General features: G+C 46.1%; 1 protein-coding gene across 3 annotated transcripts in view; it reads right to left on the reverse strand.

The window, feature by feature from the left end:
- TMEM104 (transmembrane protein 104) overlaps nt 1-22,553 on the reverse strand; it is a 43,621-nt gene that overhangs the window by 4,400 nt on the left and 16,668 nt on the right. For all 3 annotated transcript variants that reach the window (XM_059486039.1, XM_059486037.1, XM_059486038.1), the window contains one exon: nt 10,902-10,995. In XM_059486039.1, coding sequence (XP_059342022.1) covers nt 10,902-10,995 — 94 coding nt within the window. The remainder of the gene's footprint in view (nt 1-10,901; nt 10,996-22,553) is intronic.

The following is a 22,553-nucleotide window of genomic DNA, read 5'->3' on the forward strand; positions in this document are numbered from 1 at the left end:
GCATATAAAAGCAGTAGAAAATTAATTCTGGTGTCACAAAAATTGCATCAACCTAGGAAAGATGATCATCAGCTGCTGGAGTTAACAAGTAATGGGGAGAAAAGGACCTGCCTGGCAGGGCAGCAAGCAGTGAGGTTTACAGTCTGGTGCTGCAATGGGTGAGCCACTGTGGCTTGCACAGAGCTGTCCTTGCACCAGTCTGAGGTACAGGAACAGAGCTGTGAATTATCAGGTAATGAAAAAATCAACAAAATGCTGAAACAACTACTACAGACAACTTTGAATGTCCTTAATATAAATCCAGAGGAATTAAACAGAGCAGTGCACAGTTCAAGTCCATAGCAGGCTGGCAGCAGTGCTGGGAGCTGGGCAGGCTCACCAGGGGGTGACAAGATGACAGGCTTGCTCTGTGCCCAGCCCTGCTCCCCACAACAGGGGAGATTGGGAAACCCTGCCAGGGATGGGACTAGGGAAAACAGTTACAGACCAGTTAGGGAATGCTGCCTCTCTTGTGCACAAAAATATCAGATTATTCTCACTGAACATTGCCTCCCATATATCCCCAGCACTCCCCACGACCCTCTCTCAGAAATTCACGTTCTCCTGCAGCAAACAGCAGCTCCATGCTGAACCTTTCCCAAGCCACATGCTGCATTTCACCCTGTGCTGCCTCAGGAAACCTCATGCTTCCAGCTGTTCCCAGTGACAGGGCACGTCTGCCAGCCCTCCCCAAGCACCACACTGACAGCAGCAGATCCATTCCTCCACCATTCCACAAGGCCAGGTTGTTTTGGGAGTGCTAGGCTCTACTTCCTCCCCCAAGGGCAGTCACACAGAGCTATGGAAGGCAACAGCTCATTGCTCTGGGGGTGTGCAATTCCCCTTGCCTTCACTCAAGCCAAGCAGGTGAGGGGCACTGAGAACAGGGTACAGTTGTTGTGCCTCCCCCACTGCTCCCTGGAGGGGAGATGCTTGCCAGCCATATCTGCTCAGTAAGAGACCCAGAAGAGCTGTGTTCCAGGTGATGTGACATGGCTGCACTCCCTGGGGTTGCACAGGCTACAAGGAAGAGGAAAGGATGCCCTGAGTAATAAGACAAAGCAGGCTGGGCAGCTCTGGAAATGGCTGAGACTGTTCCTTTCCTTCTTGCCTGGCAGAGGTGGTCAGGCTCTGCAGCCCCATCCTGAGCTGGTCCTGTACCTGGGCTAAGATGTGACTCAGAAGTCTCACACCTCTTCCCCTGCACACCTGGACAGTGGATCTCCTCATGCTCTGCTCAATCTATTTCCATCCCCCAAACCCACTCTCACCATCGGCTCAAAGCCCCACTTTCTGCATCAGTGCCAACAGGACCAGGGAAACTTTCAGGCAGGCAGCACCCCATCCTTGAAGCATCTCCCACAGATGCTCCTCTGCCCTGACATGTGCTTTTCTGGCAGGGAACACTGAAGGAGTAGAATTCTTGTGGACTCCCTAAATGATGGATGGTCTTTGGCTTATGCAACTAGAATTTAATCTATTTGTTTTTCATTAAATATGCATTTCAGAAATTTATTATAATTACAAGGAGTGAGGATCCAATACTAAGATCCAAACTAGCTTTGCTTCCAACAAGGCAAGCTCTGCTTCCCTGCCCGAGCACTGGTGCACTGCAGATGCAAGACCCTTGAGAGGACAGGTGCTGAGTAAACTGGAAACCCCCCTGCACAGCTCCAGCCTCAGAAAGGACAACAAAAGTGCTGCCCCATGGTTGTTTTCTGTCAGTCCCTGAGGCAGAAGAGTTTCTCACTCCTGGAACTGGAGAGCTAAAACACTTGCCTGTCAAATTTATCTCTCTGTCCCTGAGAGGAGGTGAGCCAAAAAATGAAACTCTGAAACCTAGATATGGTTTGGATGATAAGTCAAAATGAAAGGAAGATGACAGGCTGATGGACAGGCAGCTTTGAGCAGAAAAGAGGCAGCACAAGCTCCTCGGGCACACACAAAGCTCCCACTCACTCCCCTACCTGGGACAGCAGGCTGAAGGCAGAGTCACATGACACTATTTCATGTCACCTACTGTTGTCACATCAGCTGTCCAACAGCATTCCTTCAGCACAAGAATCCTGGTGAAGACATGGATTCACAAAAAACCCCTTGATGCATTCCTCTCCACACAGAACAGAGGACACAAGCAATGTGTTCCAGGTATGAAACACTCTCAGACCATGATCAGCAGCACTCAGAGCCACAAAGCAAGGTTGACAGTGATGGCATCTTGGATTGTTAGATGGTTACATTAAAAATTTGCTTTAAGCCTTGTTTTATATAAATGCTTAAAAAGCAATCAAGGGTTTTGCTTGTCCTGATTTTTCCCCAGTGTTAAACCCACTCCAAGCCCCCACACCACAGGCTTGGCAGTCAGCAAGGCACAGAGGCCACTTCTTGTCTCATCTTGTCTCTTCTAGATGTTCAAGCATCATTTTTAGTGAAGGATTTAAGTGAGCCTGAGGAAAAAAATAAAGAGGGGGTATGCCATAAAGGAAAATTGTGATGAATCTCATCCCAGCCATCCAACTGCCTCTCCTGCAGACTCTCTTTGCTCCCCTCACTATCTGAGGAACAAATGTTCTCAGATAAAGCAGACCTTGCAGTCACCTACTGCTCCTCTCCTGCTTGACTCAGGAGATGTTGATTCAGAGACAGGGCAGTTCTGCTCTGGTTCTTGCAGGTGAAGTAAGGATGAATATGGATGAGCAGACGTCCAAAGTAGTACAGTTTGGGAAATATGTGAGTCTGGGGATATTAAGAAATACATTTTTGTGCATTTTGATAGAAACATAACAGAGCTGCAGAGAAGCAGAGAATATAATTTAGCCATTCTGAGTTTAAGGATCATTTTACAGAGTCAGAGAAAACACCTCTGTAAATGAAAAATGGTGTTTGTACATGAGTTTCATCTCTCTGCAGAAAGGCTACTGAAGAAAAGAAAATAAGTCCAAGCCTCAAACACATTTTTTTCCCCTGTCATGGTAGGTTCCTGCAAGAACTGATGCTCAGAATGAGCTTCTGGTTTAACCCCCCTTGCATCCCTGCAAGACATGGTACTTGTGAGATGTTCCCATCTTCTCCAGCCAGCCCTGTCGCTGCTCCCATTCCTCCCTGTGCAAGGAAAGCCTGAAGAGAACATGACCCAGCTGCCTGCCCCCCTTGCAGGGCCCAGAGATCAGTGGAGTGCAGCCACTCCACGCCTGGCTGCTCCCCTACCCCAGCCATTTGTCTGAGCTGGGGCTGTGACACGTTTGTGGCAGGGCCATCCGTCAGCGGCGGCTGACGGCGTGACAGAGCTTTCCTGTCCAGGCAGAGAATCAATATGCCAGGAAATAATGATAATGGATCACCCCAGCCCAGTGCTGGCTTCCCTTTCACACATTAGGCACAATGATGGATCCCAGGAAGAAGACGTTTTCAGAAGCTTCCTAAACCCAGCTTCCCAAACCCAGATTTCTCCCCACCTCAATCCTGTATCGAGTCAAAACACAGCAGCCCACTCTTAAACAGAGGAATAGATCTCATTTAGTTTAACCTTAGGCAGTTTTTTCATAGAAAGGGCACAAAGCCAGGAGCATCTGCTCTGTACACACTGAACGGGCGAGGAACACGTCAAGACAGCCCTACCCTCTGCATCCCCACCTGACACTGGTGCTGTCTACTTCCCTGCTGATGTCTTTCTAGGATGTTGGAGCCCCTTCTCAGAGCCATCTGGCTTCCAGCAGTGATGTGGGCAAGCTGAAGAGCCCACTACAACTGTGGAATCACCAGGCATTCTGGATTCTTTGTCATTTGAAGTATTAAAGCACAGCTGGAGTCCAACATGCTGGCAGAACAAAGTACCTAAAATTAAGACATTGATTTTTAAATTTAAAACTAATTTAGCTAGTTTCTCTTGCAGAAGCTATATCCTGCCACTTGTTCATGACCTCCAGTTCTCCACAAACTCCAGAGCAGCAACTGATTAACTTCTCCAACCTTCAGAGGGGGTTTCTATATGAATTGACAGTAAAGAGGTAACATGAAAACCAGGTTTGCTCCATTAGATGGGGGAGCTGGAGAAGTTAAGGATCGGATTTGACAATGGCAGAGCCTAAAGCACCATCTCTAGGAAGATGAAGGATTTATGAGTGCAGAGACTGTGGGGAAACAAGATGGATATGTTCATAGAAGACAGGAATTCTCCAGAGAGAAACATCAGAAGGAAAAGAGGAGGGAAATTACTTCCCAGAAAAAAGGTATGAGCAAAAGTTGTGGAATATCACTGTGGCTCCTTCCTCTAATGGGGAGCAGGGACTTGTTAGGACAGTGTTACCCTCCCTGCCCCACAGGCTGAGGGAGGATCCACATGGCAGAGGACTGCTGCTTATACAGACAAGTGTGACACAGCTTACCAAGAAAGCAAGAAGAAGCCTCTCGGGCACCTCCACTCCTCCAGGCCTGGCTTGCTCCTGCTGCAGCCAACTCAGACACTGATCCTTTGGACCAGGTGGACCCCCTTTTCTTCACAAAGGCAAATTCCATTTAAAAAGTACTACCAGGACTTTTTGGCAACCAAAAGCAGTTCAGTGGAGCTTCTCTGCTCTAAGGGCATCATTTCCCTGCTTTTCTTCATCAGGCTTGCACTACCATAACCAAGATTTACAAGTCGCTTCCCCAGCAGCGCTAACAACGCCTGCCATGAAACCAGCACAGCTGCCCCATCTCAGCCCACATCAGCTGCTCCCACAGACATCTGCACACCAGCAACAGCTCAGGGCAGAAAAATGGCCTTGCACTCAGGCATTTATCACAGATGCTTTTTCTCAACATATGGGAAGGAAAGAGGAGCCAGTGAGGTTTGTTTGCTTCTAGGGAAAATTGCCCATGTAGTTTATGGGCCTCTCTCTGCCAGTCACCTTTGGCAGAAGAACCATAAAACCTCTGCAACCAGGACTCTGCTCTCAGCTCTGCTGCTGGCTTGGCCTATTAGCTCTGACAGTCACATCTCTGTCCATGTCATAATTTATTCTTCAGAGAGAATGGAATAATAAAAGTAAATAATAAAAAAGACACACTTTGGTGTCCCTGTGAGCCCAATACATACTTTGGTGTCCCTGTGAGCCCAAACTACAGCTGTGCATGCTTTGGAAAGTACTGGCTGCAGAGCACCCATGTCCCATAACACCCAGGTGCTCTGCAGACTCAGCCACATCATGTCCATCCTGCCTTGGGCCCTACACAGCAAAGTTTTTTATCATCTTGTTCCACCAATGTCCACTCTGAACAGAAAGCAGCTTTTCATGCCACAGCCCCACTCTGAAAACCTGAGTGGGCACCATCATCCAGACCCTTTTGCAGGGTTGAATATGCCCTTAGATGTCCAGCTCCCCTTCCTCAGCTCTCAGGCCCATCAGTGTCTGTTGCTGCCTGAATAAAGTGCTCTCTTCAGGAGCATCAGCTTCTCAGGCAGGATCTCAGTGGTCCTGTCCAGACCAGCAAATCACTCTCCATCTGTGTCTGCAGCTTACAGGGCTCTTCCTCTCACACAGGCACTGCTTCACCCCATTGCCTCCCACAAACAGCCCTGAAATGAGCTCCTCAGCCAACAATCCCAAAAGCAGGCATGACAGAAGCACAGCATTTTAACTAACTCTTCATAAATATATTCACTTCTCTTAGTGAATTATTTAGCCTGGGCTCTAGCAGGAGCTTCATCTGCTCCAAAAGGGATATAAGAACATGAAGTAACTTTGTTGAAGCAGCATGTCAGAATGAACATGCAACAGTGTCCTGATTTACAGTCCAATTCCCTCATCCTCCTGTATGCCCTGCAGTGTGAAAGGAGAGGGGCAGAGATCACAACGATCCTCCTTAAGCTATTTGCAGAAAGCTCAATTTCTGATCTGAAAAGAGGCCACCCACCTTGAGGACTGTGGGCACTAGCAGGCTAATTTCTCAGCAGGAGACTGGAAATGCAGGACTTCAGATAACTGTCACCCCCTCCTAAATCAGCCTCCTCTGTAATTCTCAGTCTCAGTACTTGAAGGGATGCAGCACAGTGACTCCAGGTTTCTGCAGTAAGTCAAGCACAGACAGCTCTGCTGCTAAGGATGGCAGGAACAGTTACCTGAGACTGCTCACAAGGTGAGATGGTCTGAGACCACTTCTCTGCAGAGCAGCGCTGTAAACAGCAGAGCTCTGGCGGAAAGAGCAGAACTACCAGAGAAACCACCAGATACAGAAAGTCAGCCCCACTAGCACGCTCTGGACAGCCCTTTTCTAGTTTCTGCCCCAGAAGCCTTCTACCAGGTATCCTGGAAAAGGATGGGATGGAGTAAAGAAGGGTTTAACACAGACTTCCCAGAAATTCTGGTTTGCTTTCCCTCCACCTTATCAGCCAGGGGAAAGAGCTGGGGTAGAGATTTTACTCCTGTGCATGTAATTGTGAGATCATTGTTTGGGCAGAGTTGTGAAGGCTCTGTCTCAAGGGCTTGAATAGATGTGGTGTGATCCAATAGGGAGAGAGAACTGAGCCTGTTCAACCAAACCCAGAAGTTTATTACTCTATGAACTATCTCTTCATTAAAATACAATACTTTCTAATAACTACAATACAGCACCATGAGCAGCACACAGAGCACAGGCCCCACGTGGGAGCTGTCTAGGAACATTTGGCAGAGACAATTTAATACAGCAGCAATAATCACACTACCAATGTCTTTAGAGCCAGCAGTCCTCACCTATAGAGCTGGACATCTCAGGCTGCAATTAATCGGGTTAGCTGCTAATACACAATAGCTCAGTGTTTGCTGCTCAGCTCCACCAAGCTCTGTCCTTTTGTTATCTTTCCTAATCCATGTCCTATCCCATGATGCTGCTAGACAGTTATTATCCAATATTATCCAATAATAAAGAGGTAGGGCTGTGCCCCAGTGAGCTGCATCCCCTCTGCTGAGAGAGGTGTATGGGACTTGCCTGGATCAGTCTCTCTTGTTGGCAGCACAGCGTGCCCTTCAGCAGCTGACCCCTAACAGCACCCACTTGATCAGGATTGAAGAAATGAGAGGAAAAAAAAAACCCAGCTAGATAAGCAAGTCTCTTTAGAGAGCAATCCATTGCCACCATAGATTTAAACCCTCCAGGAAAAAAAAAAAAAAGTGTCTGAAATCCAAACAGCAGAATTGGAAATACCAACAGCTCTAAATTTATTGATGGCTCAGTTGGTTTAGCCTTTGCAGGAAGCTCTGCTCCAATAACTTTGTAAGAGACCTGGAAACAGGCTCCAAAACTGGTAAAGGAATTGACCTAATAACAGCTCTACACTTTTCTGAGGCTGAGGTGGAAGAGAGCTGAAAGAAAGGCAGGAATTACACTTTGGGGAAGGACCTTCCTCACACCACAGGAACAATTTGTACTCACATGGCCTCACAGCTGGGTGAGCCAACAAGGTTCTAACCACAAATCAAAACAAAGCTTCACTGTAGGAACCATTGTCAGGATTTAAACCAAATGATATTTCATGACTGGCTCTCTCTCCAGGGAAGCACAGCAGGGAGGCTCCCTGTTGCACCCCTTAGGGTGCCTCTGCTCCATCTCCCAAGGCAGCTGAGGTACCTGCAAAAGGCTGACAAAGCATTCTGAGGAGCTTCTGCACTGGGAAAGGGATGAGAACTTGGGTAGGCAAAGCCTCACTCATCTGCCAGCTCCTGGAGAACAGAGATCTCTAAGCCAGGGTAAGGCCAGCAGTTCAAGCAGCAACTGCTGCACTGAATTTAACCATTGGCACTCAGCAATGCCAAGTGACAATCAGTTCTGCAGCCAAGTGTGTAAGTGCTACTCTTCAGAACACTGGCAACAGCTCGATTCTTCTGGAAGCCCTCTCTGCCACCAGCCCCACTGCACCTGGAGACACAGACCCACCCTCTGTGCTCCTGTCACTGCTGGCAGGGAAGTGCCTTGCCATGCCAGCCTTCCTTCCAGATGAGCTGTCCCTGATCAACAGGCCCAGACAGGGAGAGCCCATCTGTCTGGGCTCTCCAGCAGCACAACACTCGGCCCTGCAAGCTCCTCCTTCAACTTTCTCCTTACAGAGGCTTCAGAGGTGCCTGTCCTGGCTTAGTCCCTTATCCTGGGAGGATGCCAGATAAAGGGCTGATCCCTGGAACATCTCCACATTCTTTGAACTGGTCCATTTTTAATTTCCAGCTCAGATCCCAGTGTTTAAGCCTATTTTTCAGAAAGAGAATGATTTTTTTTATCTGTGAGGTGTGGAATAAGACTGCTGTAGGCTTTGATAACTGATGTGCTGCTTGTGATGAGCATAAGGCTCTGGAAGAGGCTGGTGACATTTGATTATCACTTAGATCAGGAGGAAGAGGGGAAGCAACTTTCAAAGGCAAGGCTGACACTGTTACAAACACCAGCAGAAATGACCTTCACACACAGCTAGCTCTCTCTGCTGCCAAGAACCCTCCTCTCAGCTGCTATCATCTGAATCACCAGTACACCTGGGGCAGTGCTGCTTTACATCAGTCTCTTCTGCTCAGAAATCCAGGGACTTTCCACCGGGCTGGGGAGAAGGGTATGTAGTGGGTCCTGTGACAGGCACATTGCAAAGTCTGTACTGACCTCCCAGCTTAGGGAGGCTCGATTTTTTTTCAAATCATGATGCAAAGCATGGGTCAGATTCCCATCCACAGCAAGCCAATGAGCACAGGTAAGCTGAATAAGCCACTGTCCACATGGGAAGGTTTTCTTTCCCCCACACAATAAACAGGTATGTGGGAAGCTGCAGTGCTGCTCTGCTGCTCAGAGTGCTTTGCAGAACCACCCTCAGCACCACATGGCTAAAACCAACCCAAGGAAGGTGAAGCAAAGGCACTGTTTATACCAGGACAGAGTTCACATCTGGCCATTGGCATGCAGGCAGGAAAAGTCCAGAAGACCACAAAACACTACCCAAACCCGTTCTTTAGGATCTAAGCTCTCTAAACACCAAGCTGTGTTTAACTCACAGCCCTGCGTTTGGAGGAGGGGGCAGCAGTGATGTGAGGACATGGGAGAAGCCAGCTTGACAAATCTCAGCAGTGTGGGACTGATCCTTACCCCAGGATTTGCAGCAAGAGCTTTTCCTCTGCTCCCTGCATCACATGACTTTTTGACAAATTGTCTTTCCCAATAAATCTATCCCTCACTGTACACATATGGAATCTGTTCTTCTAAGTAGCCACTGAGGTGCTGTCAGGGTCATTAACTATCATTATCTGGGGCAGCTGTTCCCCAGCGTGCTGACGCAGGAATCAATCAGGCTAAAACATGAATTTCCCCTACACTTCTCCAAACACTGCCTTTATCCCTCTCCATCAAGCCATGAAAGAGAGGAACAGTTCTGCCATCACACCAAGGTTTAGCAATCCTCGTACTGCAAGGAGCTGGCTAAAGGGAAACCAACGGCAGACGAGGCAGGCATCAGCCTGTCACAGAGACAGGATGAGGTCTGACTGATGTCTTTACCAGAAAAGAGGAGGCAGGGTGATTGGAATCAGGCCAGTCAGCTGAGCAGAGACCACTCTTATAAAGAAAAAAAAAAACAACAAAAAATCCCCATGCAAAACTTCCTCATTTCCTTTAGTACCCCTTAATGAGATAACTTCTTTCTCTGAAGAATGGGGGGGCTTTCAAACCTTTCATGTGCTCAGACAACAAAGGAGAAAAACAGGCATTCAGGATTTTCACACCATCCAAAGTCAGGATTCATTAACTCAAACTGTTCAACATCTTAGACTTGAGAGCTTAAAATCCAACTTAATTTTCCTGGGTGTCAACTGCTTAACCCCATCTCAGGATTTCTCTAGAACAGAGGATCTCCATTCCTCTGCAGCAACTGCCAGCCACCTCCAAATAGGATGAACTCACAGAGAAGGGACAATACCCAGCTGCAGTCTGGCCAAGAGTATGAGTGTAATGCGAAATAGTTAGAGATGCAGCTTTTCTTCTTATTCCAGTGATAGGTATAAACAGAGCTAATTCTGTGTCTGAATGGTCTGGATTTACACACCAGGAGACTGTTAACCTGCAGAAATGCTGATCATTAACCTGCAGAAATGCTCTTTATTAGCCCTGAGTATCAGTCACTCTGTCTAGGTGACACAAAAATAGACAAACCTGAACATAAACCTCCACAACCCACACACACCTCTCAGCCTTTAACAGCATGTACACACACAAGCCAGACATGAGGCAGCTGCATCTTTGAATAACAATGGCATTGGAGAAAAAAAAAAACAAAACAAGAGTGATGTCTTACTTCCCTTAAGGGAATGATCTGTCTTCCCAGAAGTTCTTGGCAATATTTTGGAAAGAGCTTATGGGAGCAGGACTTCCCAAGGACAGCACACATCAGTTTGGGGGTTTCCAATACAGCACATCTTACCATAAAGGAAGACTGAGGAAAATAAATGCAAGCAGATGATAAAACTAAGGGTGGAAAGTCTGAAAGAAATGCCTTTTTTTCTCGGATCAAAGCAAAGTTGTCCCAAGTCTGTTGAGCATATATGTGAGAATAAGTAACTTCCAACTGGTGGGTATCACAGCCAGCACCTAGGCAGGAGACTGCCAAACATCTTCTGCCCCTCACACAAACCAGACTAAAACCTCATTTACCAGCCATGTCTGATGGAGAACAATTTGTTTTGTTTTAATCGAAAATTTCATCCTAGACTAAAACCTTTCCCCTCAAAGATTTATTAGGCCTGCACATCTGTCCTCAAAGAGGTTGTTTTGACAAGCACTTGCTTCCAAACAAGAAGATCTTGCCAAAGAGAAGCATCAGTGGCATGACTTGGTTCCATCAATGGTAAAGAGGTGGCCGAGCCTCTGCCAAGACTCACCTATCCATCTCATGAGGGACGTCATGATTTGAAGGTACTTGGTCTTCTGCACATTGAAGAAGGTGAAAGGACCCAGGAGGAGCGTGAATGCTGCCTGGAAGGACAACAAAATCACACATTAGATTAAAAACCAGAAATTCTGCCAGCAAGATGAATTTATCAGAAGAGCAAAGCTTGCATTGAAAGTTCACCTCCAGACATGTCCGTTTGTCATGAAGCTTTCTTTGTTGCTTAATTTTACAGCTAAATTGGCTGAGACACAGGGGGTCAAGTAAGCTGCTGGGTATCAGAGAACATGCCTTGGGCAGAAGTAGAGCTCAGGATCCTCCTGGCTCTCAGCCGTTTGCTATCACTGCTACAGCCCTCCTTTACTGACACATTTCAGTAAAAGCACTCAGTACAGCCTTACAGAACATTAAATATTAAACTCTGGCCTCTTTGCCCAAGTACATGCTCAGTTTAGGTATGAATAGCAATAGCCCTCACCAGTCTACTTCTATTAGCATTGATGGGGTGGCTTTGGGGTATCCCAGGCTCAACAGCAATGGAGCCAAGTCTGCCTGGAACTTTTTCCACCCCTGCTTTAAGTCACCTGTGTAAAACATACAGGGTTTTTATAATAGTAAAAATAGATAGTGGGAACTACAGTGTAACAGTTCAGTTCTTGGAAGCTAAAACCCTATGCAAAATGAGGGAAAAAGTAATCAAAGAGATACTCAGAGAATTTAATTCAGTGTGGAACGTAAAGGTTCTTCAATGAAGAACTTCCTCACTCCCCTCTTGGATGTCTATTAAGAGACCAGTGTTTCATAGAATCACAGAATGGTTTGTGTGGAAGGGACCTTGAAGATGATCTTGTTCCATCTTCCTGCCATGGGGAGAGACCTTCCTCTAGACCAGGTTGCTCAAAGCCCAGTCCAACCTGGCCTTGAAGACTTCCAGGGGTGGGGAAAATTAAATTGGGGTACACTGCAGCACCAGTCTATTTCATCTCTTCCAGCTGGGCTGCAAAATACATCCAGCAAAGATCCATCCTAGGAATCTGGACTATACAGCTTCCCTTGAGAGCTTCTTCTAGCACCTCCTAGAGCACACAAGGCAACCATGCTATCAGCCCATGTCCTGAGGTGACATGTCCTGTGCAGCACTGTCACCTCTGCTCAAAGCAGCACTCAAGCCTTACCTACCCTAGAGAGAAGAGAAAAGGCTTCACTGCAAGAAGAAACAGACCCTGGAACATTGAGATTGAGAGAAGCCACTTGTAAGAGGGAGACAAAATGGGTGTTAAGAGAAGAGAGCCCTGCCTGTCCTCTGTGGGATGGCACCAGCTAGCAATAAACTAACAGGTCCAAATGCTGTAAGCAGGCAGTGCTGAGAAAGCCACAGCACACACAGCGTAGGTTTGTAGAGCATCCCAAAGAGATTTTTAAAGACAAATATTCAACATTAATATTTACACATTGCTTTTTTCCATGACTTCTTAAAGCAGTTCAAGAAAAGGTGTCATCAGAAGCGAAGAACTGGGACTCAGAGGGGCAGGTCTGCCAAGCCTCAAGGTCTCTGTCAACCCCAACAGAGTCAGGACAGAACAGAATCCAAGCTATTTTAAGACTAGCACAACCCCAAGAAACCTTTTTTGAGACAGTTTCAGAATATCTGCAAGGCAAATTGGAAATGCCTCGCATCAGAAGTATTCTCAGGTGATGAAAGTAAACCCAGACGGGGAGCGGGGGAGAGAACTCTTGGTTTGACATGTTGCTTGGTGGGGATATATTCTGATCTGAGACCATTGCCTACACCAAGTCTTGCTTTTACTGCTCAGATTAAAAAAGAAAGGACAGGAAGCACGCTCAGAACTCAGATTTGTGAAGCAATTGATAGCTGTTGGATGAAATGCTGAAATCACACAGAATAGAATGCCACAGGCATAACTGGCAAGACTAAGAGCCAAATCAGGTTTAACAGTTATGGGACTTGAGGTTCTAACATAGAAGCAAACCAGTCAGTTACAAACCTTTTTTTTTACTCTGCTCCTCCTTGTTCCTTTATTCTAACTGGGACCTTAACTCCACTCTTTTCTCTTTAAATAAAAAACCAAGTTATGTTAAACCACGACACCTGCCCACTATGGACTGCCACTCTATCCTAGAGCAATACACAAACCACAACAGACTAAAGAAACCTTTGACTAAAAAGTGATGTAAGGGCAAGGGCCCAAAGCAAACAAAAATTGACACCAACTGTCTTATTGACAAGTATGTTTGAGTTTGTGACTAATCTCTTTCAACTTTCTCTCCCAACACTGCCCAACACAGCCTCCCCTCAAATCAGTTCATAGCTCCTGCATCAGAAAGCTCTGAACACAGAGAGATGGGCTGAGGATGTGATAATTAAAGAACAGGTGTCTGCTGCAAATGAGAATGCTCCAGAACCAATTGGCAAAACAACCCCTCAAACCACAGCAAGGATTGACACAAAATCACCAAGCACCAAAGCAGCTGGGTCTGAAACCCAGATTTGTCTCACCCACCAAGGAAAGGAGACACGTCAAGGTGGATTTGGGGCTCAGCTGCTGAAAAGCATCCTGAGGTACTGGAAGAACCTGAGCGTTCTTCACTTTTTGCAGAGCACCTTAAACAACCAAATCCATTCAGAATGGTTTTAAACTCTCCTCCTCTCTGGCCATTACTGCTTAACTCATGGGGAAGAGATACAAATTGTGCTTGAATGGTCGAATGTCCCCCCCCATCCTTTAGGATGATCAGTGTCTTCTGTTCTCAACCAGATCCTGGTCCAAAAGAGCCAAGCCAGAGATTAATTCTAATGCAACAGAAATTTATTCCCTTCTCCATTTGACACCCATTAGTGGTCAAAGATGAATATCCATGGATCAATACAAACAATGCTAAGGCCTTCAATGAGATGAGTTTGCCTTGCTTTGCAGGAATTTGTGCCAACCCCTCTTAAGGAAGGGAAGCTGCAGAACACACTGGACTGCTTGGAAGAAGAAAGCCTGAGCAGAACTGAACATTAAGCATGCAGATCAACATCATTTTGAAGTGAAACTGTGTGCAGCTCAACAGGATTGAGCACAGGGCAGGAAAAAGGGGCCGGTTTGCCACCAACAGCCAGGACATGAGGACAAGGACTCAGTCCCTGGATTAGAGCTAATCTCACCATCAACCATCAGGAGTCCCAAGGCCAGGAACTCTATTTAAAAACACATCCCCAAAAGGATGAGAAGAGACCACAGTGCTTAGCAGGAGAGTGTCTACTTCCTCTACCTCGCTGTGCCAGACACCTCGATCCTCTTCCAACCCATTAAGTTAATTAGTTTCATAACTTCTCCCTAAGGAAAAAGTAAGCCCAAATAAGCACCTCAGACATATACCCAAACTTTCTATCTGATGTTTTCCAAGCTCCAGTCTCTCCCAGAGGGAAATAATTCACAAAGTACTTCATTACACATGTAATTCAAACAACCTAAAACCTACATAGAAAACTGTACCCTGTCAAAAGTCAAATATACAGAGCCCTGGCACATGAAAAAACCTTCCCAAATTTTCCAGTTCACCTCTTGAGTCAGCTGAGGTATTTTCTAGGAGTTTATCATCCTCTTCCTAAGATTCAGCAAATAAACCCATCCAAGGCAGAATGGGCATAGTCTACTTTGATTAAGATTTTTCTGCTAGTGAAATGGTTTATTAGAAACAAGCAGGCATAGGGGGGTGATTCATTACTAAACTGAAACAGGGTAAAGGAATGCTTCCTTCAGCTAAGGAGGAGAACTGAATCTATTAACTGCTGTCTAAATTCACAGGATGGCAGAGAGAAACCATTACAGTGCTTTGGCACAGGGCTGGCTATTAAGAATGATTCCCTCATTCCCTCCAAGCTCCTCCATTAAAAGGGAAAGGCCAGGTAAATCACCAGGCTCATAGTGGAGGGTATGTGGAACCCACACACAGCAAGTAAATGCAAAATTTTTTATTTTTTCTTCCTTTCTCCTGCTAAAAAACAGCATGAAAATCCAGCACACTAAGGACTAAAAAAGACTGTAGTTTTGTTGCCTTTACTGACATTTCCAGTCCAAAAATGAGAAACCAGTGAGGGTAGAAGAAAGAACAGCAGCTTGTCACCCTGAATTACACTCTTCCCTGCAGGCTAGTAGGAGCCACAAGCAGCACACCAGCTTGCTCAACCCCTGGGAGGGTCTTCAAATCCATTCCTCCCACCAAGCCAAGCCACAGCAACACAGGCACCAAGGTTTGGGATCTTCCCTGAGCTGTAACTCAGCTGATACCACTTTCCCAGCCTCTGCACCTGTCAGCTCTCGGTATCTCAAAATGAAAAAGCAGGCTGGTCAACTCCAGTCTTCTTGCCACAGGGGAACTAACTAGGGCTTACCGTTGCCTGGAATACATTTTTATATATATTTATATATTTCTAGCAGTATATTTTATTAAAGCTCTTATGTTAAAACTTGGTTACGTAACCTTGTTTATTGGATTATCTTCTAAAAGCAAGAGTAAGATCAAGCGTTAATAGGACATCTGGTTGGTTTTTATCAGCTTAGTTGCAGCCAAGAGGACCACCAAGACAGCTCTTAACCACTGAGGGATGGCCAGCTAATGCCAGGAGCCTTTCAGACCATACAAACATGCTTTAAGCCAGTCAGAGGGCTGTTTGACCAAACGGGGTCTTTATGGACCTGAAGGGTCCATCTATCACTCTGAACCAGTACAGCTCAATAGCTTTCATCTGCTGCTCAGCATGTGGCTTTTACAGCAGCAGCCAATATAGCTCAGGAAGCACAATTAGCATCCAAAATGTGGCTGATTCATGTATTAGATACAGTGGTTACAGCATTATGGCTAGTGCCTGCATACATTTGCAAGAGGACCATCTGAAAAACCAGCCCCATTCATAACTGTCATCAGAACTTGCTTGTTTTCATGCTACACAAACTCATCTGTAAGAATTGCATCTGTTTTTGGTGCTTGCCAAGTAGCAAATTAAAAACAGTAGTTATTGCTTCTTATTGATTCAGAACCTTGAAACTTTCAGAAAGATTGCATGGAAGCAGGGTATGTACCTGAACAAAGTGAGACCATGATTTTTAAACGCAACAAACGTGCCAGAAGCAGTGCAAAAAGTGCAAGAGTTTTTGAATAAAATCATTTGTGCGGCACAGGGCTATCATACCAATGAGAAATTACTAAGTTTCAAATAACAGAGCAATGATCCCTCGGTTTTAATGTGAAGATGGAGAAGAGGTGTTGTAGCGCTCATTCCTTAGATATCCATCTCCCTTTGGGTCCCCAGCCACCTCACATTTTCCTTTCCTCCTCCCTGCTTTTTACACCCTCATTCAAACCTACAACCCACCCCAAACCATATAATTCCTTGGAGTTCTTGCTTCCCTGTGGCAGAAGTGACAACATCTCAGACAAACTTCACCTTAGGATGGTATCAAGCTCCATCTCTGCAGATACTGATGTTTAGATTTCACAGCTGTTGAGCAATGGTACTGCTGCCCCACAAGACAGCACAGCAAATAACCCTACTCTAAAGAGGGGTAAGATAAGAGCTCATAAAAAAGTCACTGGTTTAATAAAATGGATCACTCTCCTTGGTAGACTTTGACACTTTTGCAGGGAAGCCAAGCGTTGAGTGCTTGATACTGGACTGTGGGTACACAACATTCCCACAGCAAAGCCTGACACCAATAAGACACAGGCTTGACTGGATGAGCACTTCCCAAAGGAAGCTTTGCTTGATTCAGTGCTCAGATGCAAGGAAAGTCTCCTTGAGCACGGCAGGAAAAAGCAGACATTTCTTACATGCTGTCAGAAGTGGCAACTCTGACACTTGCTCTGCTTCTGCAAGACATCCCTGAGCTCAGAGCTATTTCACAACTCAGATGAGCACTAGAAGGGACAGATGAAACAATCCAACAAAACCAGACTGCGCAAGTACAGAGAGCAAACAAGATGTCAGGGAACTGGGATACTCTGTTCCCACCTCAGATGCTTTCCACTAGAGTGTGTCACATGCAGGGAAAAAGAAGTCCAAAAAGCAAACCTGCATTTATTGGCATGGGCACAGGTCAGAGGTTTTTTATTACTGGTTGGAAGACTGAACCAGACCTATCACCTTTAGTAATTCCTTAAGAACTGGTGTTCTGTTCACATTCTCAGGGAATTTTTAGGGCTGACTTTGGAGAGAAATGTTAAATGCATGGCGCATTCTCCACTCTTGTTTGGAACTCCTAGATAAAGAAAACAGCTTCATGGCATTTCAGACCTACCTGCAGCTCCCCCAAGCACGCACCTGCAGCCTCTGCAAGCTCTTCTATACCCACTTCAAGTTGTGGCTACTGCAGTGCTACCCCAAGGTGGGCTCCAGCTACTCCTGTCAGGGCCCCAGGGCTTTTCAGCTAAAACACCTTAAGGGAAAAGGATCTTGAGTGTGGTGTCCCCCTCTGCCATCTCTCAACCCCTTCACTAGGGTGACAAGGCCATGTTTCTGTCCTACATGAGCTCATATCTCAAGCTACAGAGCCAGATGGCCCATCAGCAAGGGCGGCAATCCAAGCTTTCCCTGGTAAAGCTTTACCCCTTGCAGCAGACAGTACAAATATAAATACATGGAAAGAGTCTGATTGTTCAGGAAGGAGCTTTTTAGAGAGCTAAAAAAAAAAAAAAGCTGAAAATCCACAGCCTCTCAAGGCTGGAGGCAGGGCTGCAGCAGGGGCCGTACTGATAGGCAGTAAGTTATCAGCAGACAAGCTGTTATGAAGCTCAAAGTTGGTTGAAAAGAGATAAACCAGCCACAGAACAAGGATTGCTCAAAGAAGTTGAGAGGCAAGAGGGATTTTAACCTCCAGATCCTCTGCAGAGTCAGGAAGTCACAATGGAGGGAGGCCACAGGCACCAGCCAATCCACAAGGAATATTTTTAGCTGAAGAAACAAGGGCAGTTATGCTTTGGGTACAGCAGGCAGCTGCCACAGCAGCTCCGGTAATTAACGCGCTGCTCTCGGGACACCTGGCAGAGCTCTACAATCATAACTCACATCAGGCACATTCCTGGCACTGAGGAGCCCTCACCCACCTTCTTCTCCTGTTCCTTTAGGCAGGGAGGAGGCATCCTCCAGGAATTAAGACCTCGGTTGCTGCCAGGGTGGTTTTTGCCAGTGTAGCAAAGAGGTCTTTCACCCACAGCACCCTTTAAGCTGGATGCTGCCTTCTACAGTTCCTGTGCCACAGTGATCCTAATGCCTCTTCCAAAATGGAAGACCTCCTGCAAGGGATGAAAAGAAGAGCTTGCATCCCCAAAGATACCAACTTCAGTGGATCAGAATACTATCTAGAAGTTTTCAAAGGCTCTAGCCCAGCACCAGCATTTGATTCTAACTGCCCACCCAGCAAAAAGTGTAGTCATTCCAGCTCCTTAAGCTCTGATCTTGCTGGTGATCCAACACACCAAAAGCCAGCTGTGAACTGAGCAGCCTCCACATGGAGCACCTTGACCTTGGGAGGCCAAGGCAGAAGCAGCACATGGACAGCAAGGCAGCACTTGAGGGTGCTGCTCTCCTTTCCTCTCCCTATCCTTACTCAGGGCCCCAGCCTGTTTCTGAAGCTGGTCAATCTCTGAGCACCAGGAACTTTCCACTTTGGAAGGAATACCCTGAAATACCAGTTCTTTCTCCACTTAATTTGAAGGAATTCAGGCACAAAGTGTTCTCAGAAAGTCATTAGGTGCAAGGATTCTGTTCCTGGCATACCTGGGGTGTGCAGGATCACAGCCAGCGGCAAGCTTACACTCTCTGGGGTAAATACACTTCCATTATCATTTTTCACAACAAGAGAGAGATAGAGGCCAGCAATAACCCCGAGGTGACTGGCATCTAATTTTTCATCATTGGAGTATTTATGGCACAGCCGTTTGCAGCATCTTGTAATCACTTTACCGCCTCCTTGACCCCTGGCTCCCCCTTATTCTGCATCTCCTAATTGCATCTGAACAAGCAGGAGGGAAGCAGCAAAGTGGATAGATGCAGGAGAGCTGAATGCTTGGGTTGTGATACTTGGAAGGACAGCAGAGGAGGTGCAGAGCCAAATTTGGCTGTACCCCCCACCACCAGCTTGCTCTGATCTCCCACAGCATATGAAAGTGGAGCTTTCCTCCTTCCTGACACTGGGTGACCTTGAGGAGTTGTTCTCTGCCTCCCTAGTTCATTAGCATGGTATGAGAGATTAATGAGTTTGCTCCAAGAAAGTGTGAGGGCATCATCTCTATACACAAACACAGCCCCAGATTCCTGCATATTTGTAGCCTCTCCCGGCAGGGCATTGGCAACCACAACAATATTTATATTGACTACAAAAGCCCCTGGGTTAGACAGCACAAAGCAAGGGAGATGTGGACCAGCATGACATGGATGCACAGAGGGCCCTGCAAACATGTCAAGCTCCAAGCTGCCAGGGTTAGGAGGTACTTGGGTTCAGCAAGGATGAATGTTCCTGACGGCCACTAAGCCCTTGTCTGCCACAACACCAGCAGTGCTTTCACCACTAAGCTGTTATTTGTTCTCCCTACTTTTCTCCCCTACAAACTTCTCAGCTGAGTTTCTCAGGATTCTCCAGCTGCCTGGAAGATGTAGCTTCACGGGCAGCATCATCCTGCCCACTGGGTGATGCAGGAGTTGCCTGAAGGGAAGGAAAGTCTCTCACTTTAAAACTACTTAGAACAAAGGAAGAGATAAAGCCTTGTTGCCCAGGGCTACTGGGGTGTCTGTTCACTTCCAGCCTTCTTCCCTGCACAGTGCACACCAAACAGGTGCAACAGGCTTGGGAGACCAGCTCTGCCCCAGAGCATTATACCAACTTCAACTTACAAGATAAATCCCAGCTGCATTATTTGTATTTATAGTCCTGCTTACAGAAGCATGAGCTACGTGTGGGATTTGCTGATGTAGTCCAAAAATCCACATTTTTGGACAACAGCGTCAGTGATCTCACTCAGACATACAGTGCAATTTAGGATGGAGTTAAGTTGCAGACTTATTTAGGCGTAAAAAGATATATGGGTCTGTCCAGAGCTTTCCTCCACAGCTTCTGATAATGTTCATAGCAGCAGAACTGCACAGTTCTGCAGTCCTGATAATTTCTACCTGTATATTAAAGAATTAAGTGTAATTTCAGGGGATGAGAGATCAAGACTGCTGTCTTACTAGATGAAAACAATGATGTGTATCAGGCAGGCAGCAAGGTCAGACCTCTGTTTAAAAACAATGCTGGTGCTAAAGCACCAAACAGAATACTGGAAAATATGCTGTTGAGAAAAAGGCTTATATTGCATTTCCCAGGGGATTGTTTAGCTGACTTAACACATCTTCTTCAGCTCTGGTTCCTAGGATGCTGTCACAATCACTGCAGAAAGTAACACTGCACAGGGGAAATCTATTTATTACTTATTTTCTACCAGTGTTCTGAAAATCTAAAATTTGTGGCTCTGCTGGAACATCCTAGCCCAAGAAAGGAATTTTAAAAGGCCCTTTTTAAACCTTTACCACTCAGTGTAGGGAGTGGGTGATCACATAGATTAGTTCTGACACCTGCCCTATTCGGGAGAGATTGGTCTCCAGTATCAGGAGAGAACAGTGTCAGCTTTGGTGCCTTGCTGCCCAAGTGAGCTGACTCCAAAGGACAGCTTTATTCAGGGAAAGCAGCAGCATGGCCTCTCAGCCTTGGCAGGGTGGCTGTGCTGTGCAGCAGGGCTGTGGTTTGAGCCCAACATCACTTCTGGTGAGCTTCCAAGTGCAGAATTTGCAGAAAAGCAAACAGAGATCTATGTAAAGTCACTGCTTCACCCAGTTTGTTTAGTTGGTTTGTTTCCAAGGTTCATGACCACCATCCAACACCACTAAGTCAAACCAAGCACTAAAGTGTACAGGACATTCTTCCTTGGGGAAGCCAAGAGTGTCTGAGCTCACTAATGGCCCTTGCCCATTGCATCTCTGCATCTCTTGCACCTTGCTTCTCTGAAGGGCTGGTAGCACCTGCAGCACCACAGCACCCTTCCCTTCCAGACAGCCCTTGGAGCCTGCTGGAGGTACCAGAGAGACACAATTGGTCAGCATCCAAGTGACAAGCACAACCCAAGCTCCACTTAGGAAAACACACTTCTCATTGTGAAGTGAACAGACAGCTCTGTACAGAAAACACATTCCAGTTCCCTGCACTATTGATTTCCCAGTGAAAAGAGACAAGCTAATCCATTAATGTTAGTTGCTTCAAAGTGTGGTCTTGCAGTTGCTTCAGTCTGGTCCCAAAGGCTGATTATCTCACCCAGTGTTTGCCTTCTGGCTGGTATTTCTTTTACTCAAAATGCCATCAATTACAAGGAAGCAAGAAAAATCACCCATCAGAAGCTGAACTCCAGCTCTTAGGTCACTGGCACAACAAGTTTATATTTCATTTCCACAACACCACACTCATCTGCCTCCTCCTGATGGCTCAGGATGAACCTCTGTTTCACAAGTCCAGTTATTATCTGAAGATCCCTTTGCATTAGGAAACACAAGGAGTGTGGCAACCTCCAGTAAAGCCAGTTTATCTGTCACAGGCATATGATGAGCAAGCAATTGAAAGGATTTATTGGTGAGTCCACAGAAGAACGGACCAGGATGAAGGAGGCAGGATTTATGCCATATTAACAAGGCTGTGTGCCAATTTCAACCTATTAGTTGCACAATAAAAAGAGTTGAGACTTGCCTTCACATCCCACATCCAGACACCATTTATTTTAGCAGAACTTGGCTCCTATCCCTCTTCAACCACTTCAAACCAAAGCAACAACTTAACTGACCTTACTTTTTGGAGGCTGAATAGACAAGGGGCATGAGAAGACTCCAGTCAGCCTCTGAGACACAGCTTTTAGCCAAGCAAAGCTGTACTTCAGGGGCACCTATAACAATTTGGCCTACTGATATTGATACTTAATGCAGTACTAATTCCTCTCGTGTCACAGCAATGCTTCAAAACTCAGGTGCCCTGTACACACAGAAATGGCACAACATTGTGGACTACTGAAAAGCTTTTTTCTTATTTTGAAGGCTTTCAGAACTGCCTTTATGCACAGAAGTAGCAGCTGCCTTTTTTGTACATTTATTTATATTTCTATATCAGTATCATAGTAAACCACATCAAAGCATTTGTGGTAAGGAATATAATGCAATATTTTTGGCAAGAAGGCCTTACCATGAATAACTTCTTATAGGATATGCAGGGTGACAAGCTAATAGTGCCCCAGTCCTGCTGCACCCTTACTGCAAGCTGAAGTAACCTAGAACACAACAATGCTACAGTTTAAGCAATTTCTTTAAACAAGATAATGACTTCACACCATCAGGATAGACTACCACCAGCTTTCCTTCCTTTTTACTGGCTTGCTCTGGGAGCCCAGGACAAGCGCTCCAAACCTTTTAGATTGATGTGCTGTGAAATCAGCCCTCCCTGGTCCAGCTCCTAACTCTGAGGCAGCTTTCCTCCCCACCACAGGTTCTCAAGGTCTCTAGACATTAAGACCTGTAAGAATAAATATCCAGGAGACAGCAGCTGTGACCCATTTATTACTGAGTGTTGCT

This window comes from Ammospiza nelsoni, chromosome 19 (genome assembly GCF_027579445.1).
Source record: "Ammospiza nelsoni isolate bAmmNel1 chromosome 19, bAmmNel1.pri, whole genome shotgun sequence".
Lineage (NCBI taxonomy): Eukaryota > Metazoa > Chordata > Aves > Passeriformes > Passerellidae > Ammospiza > Ammospiza nelsoni.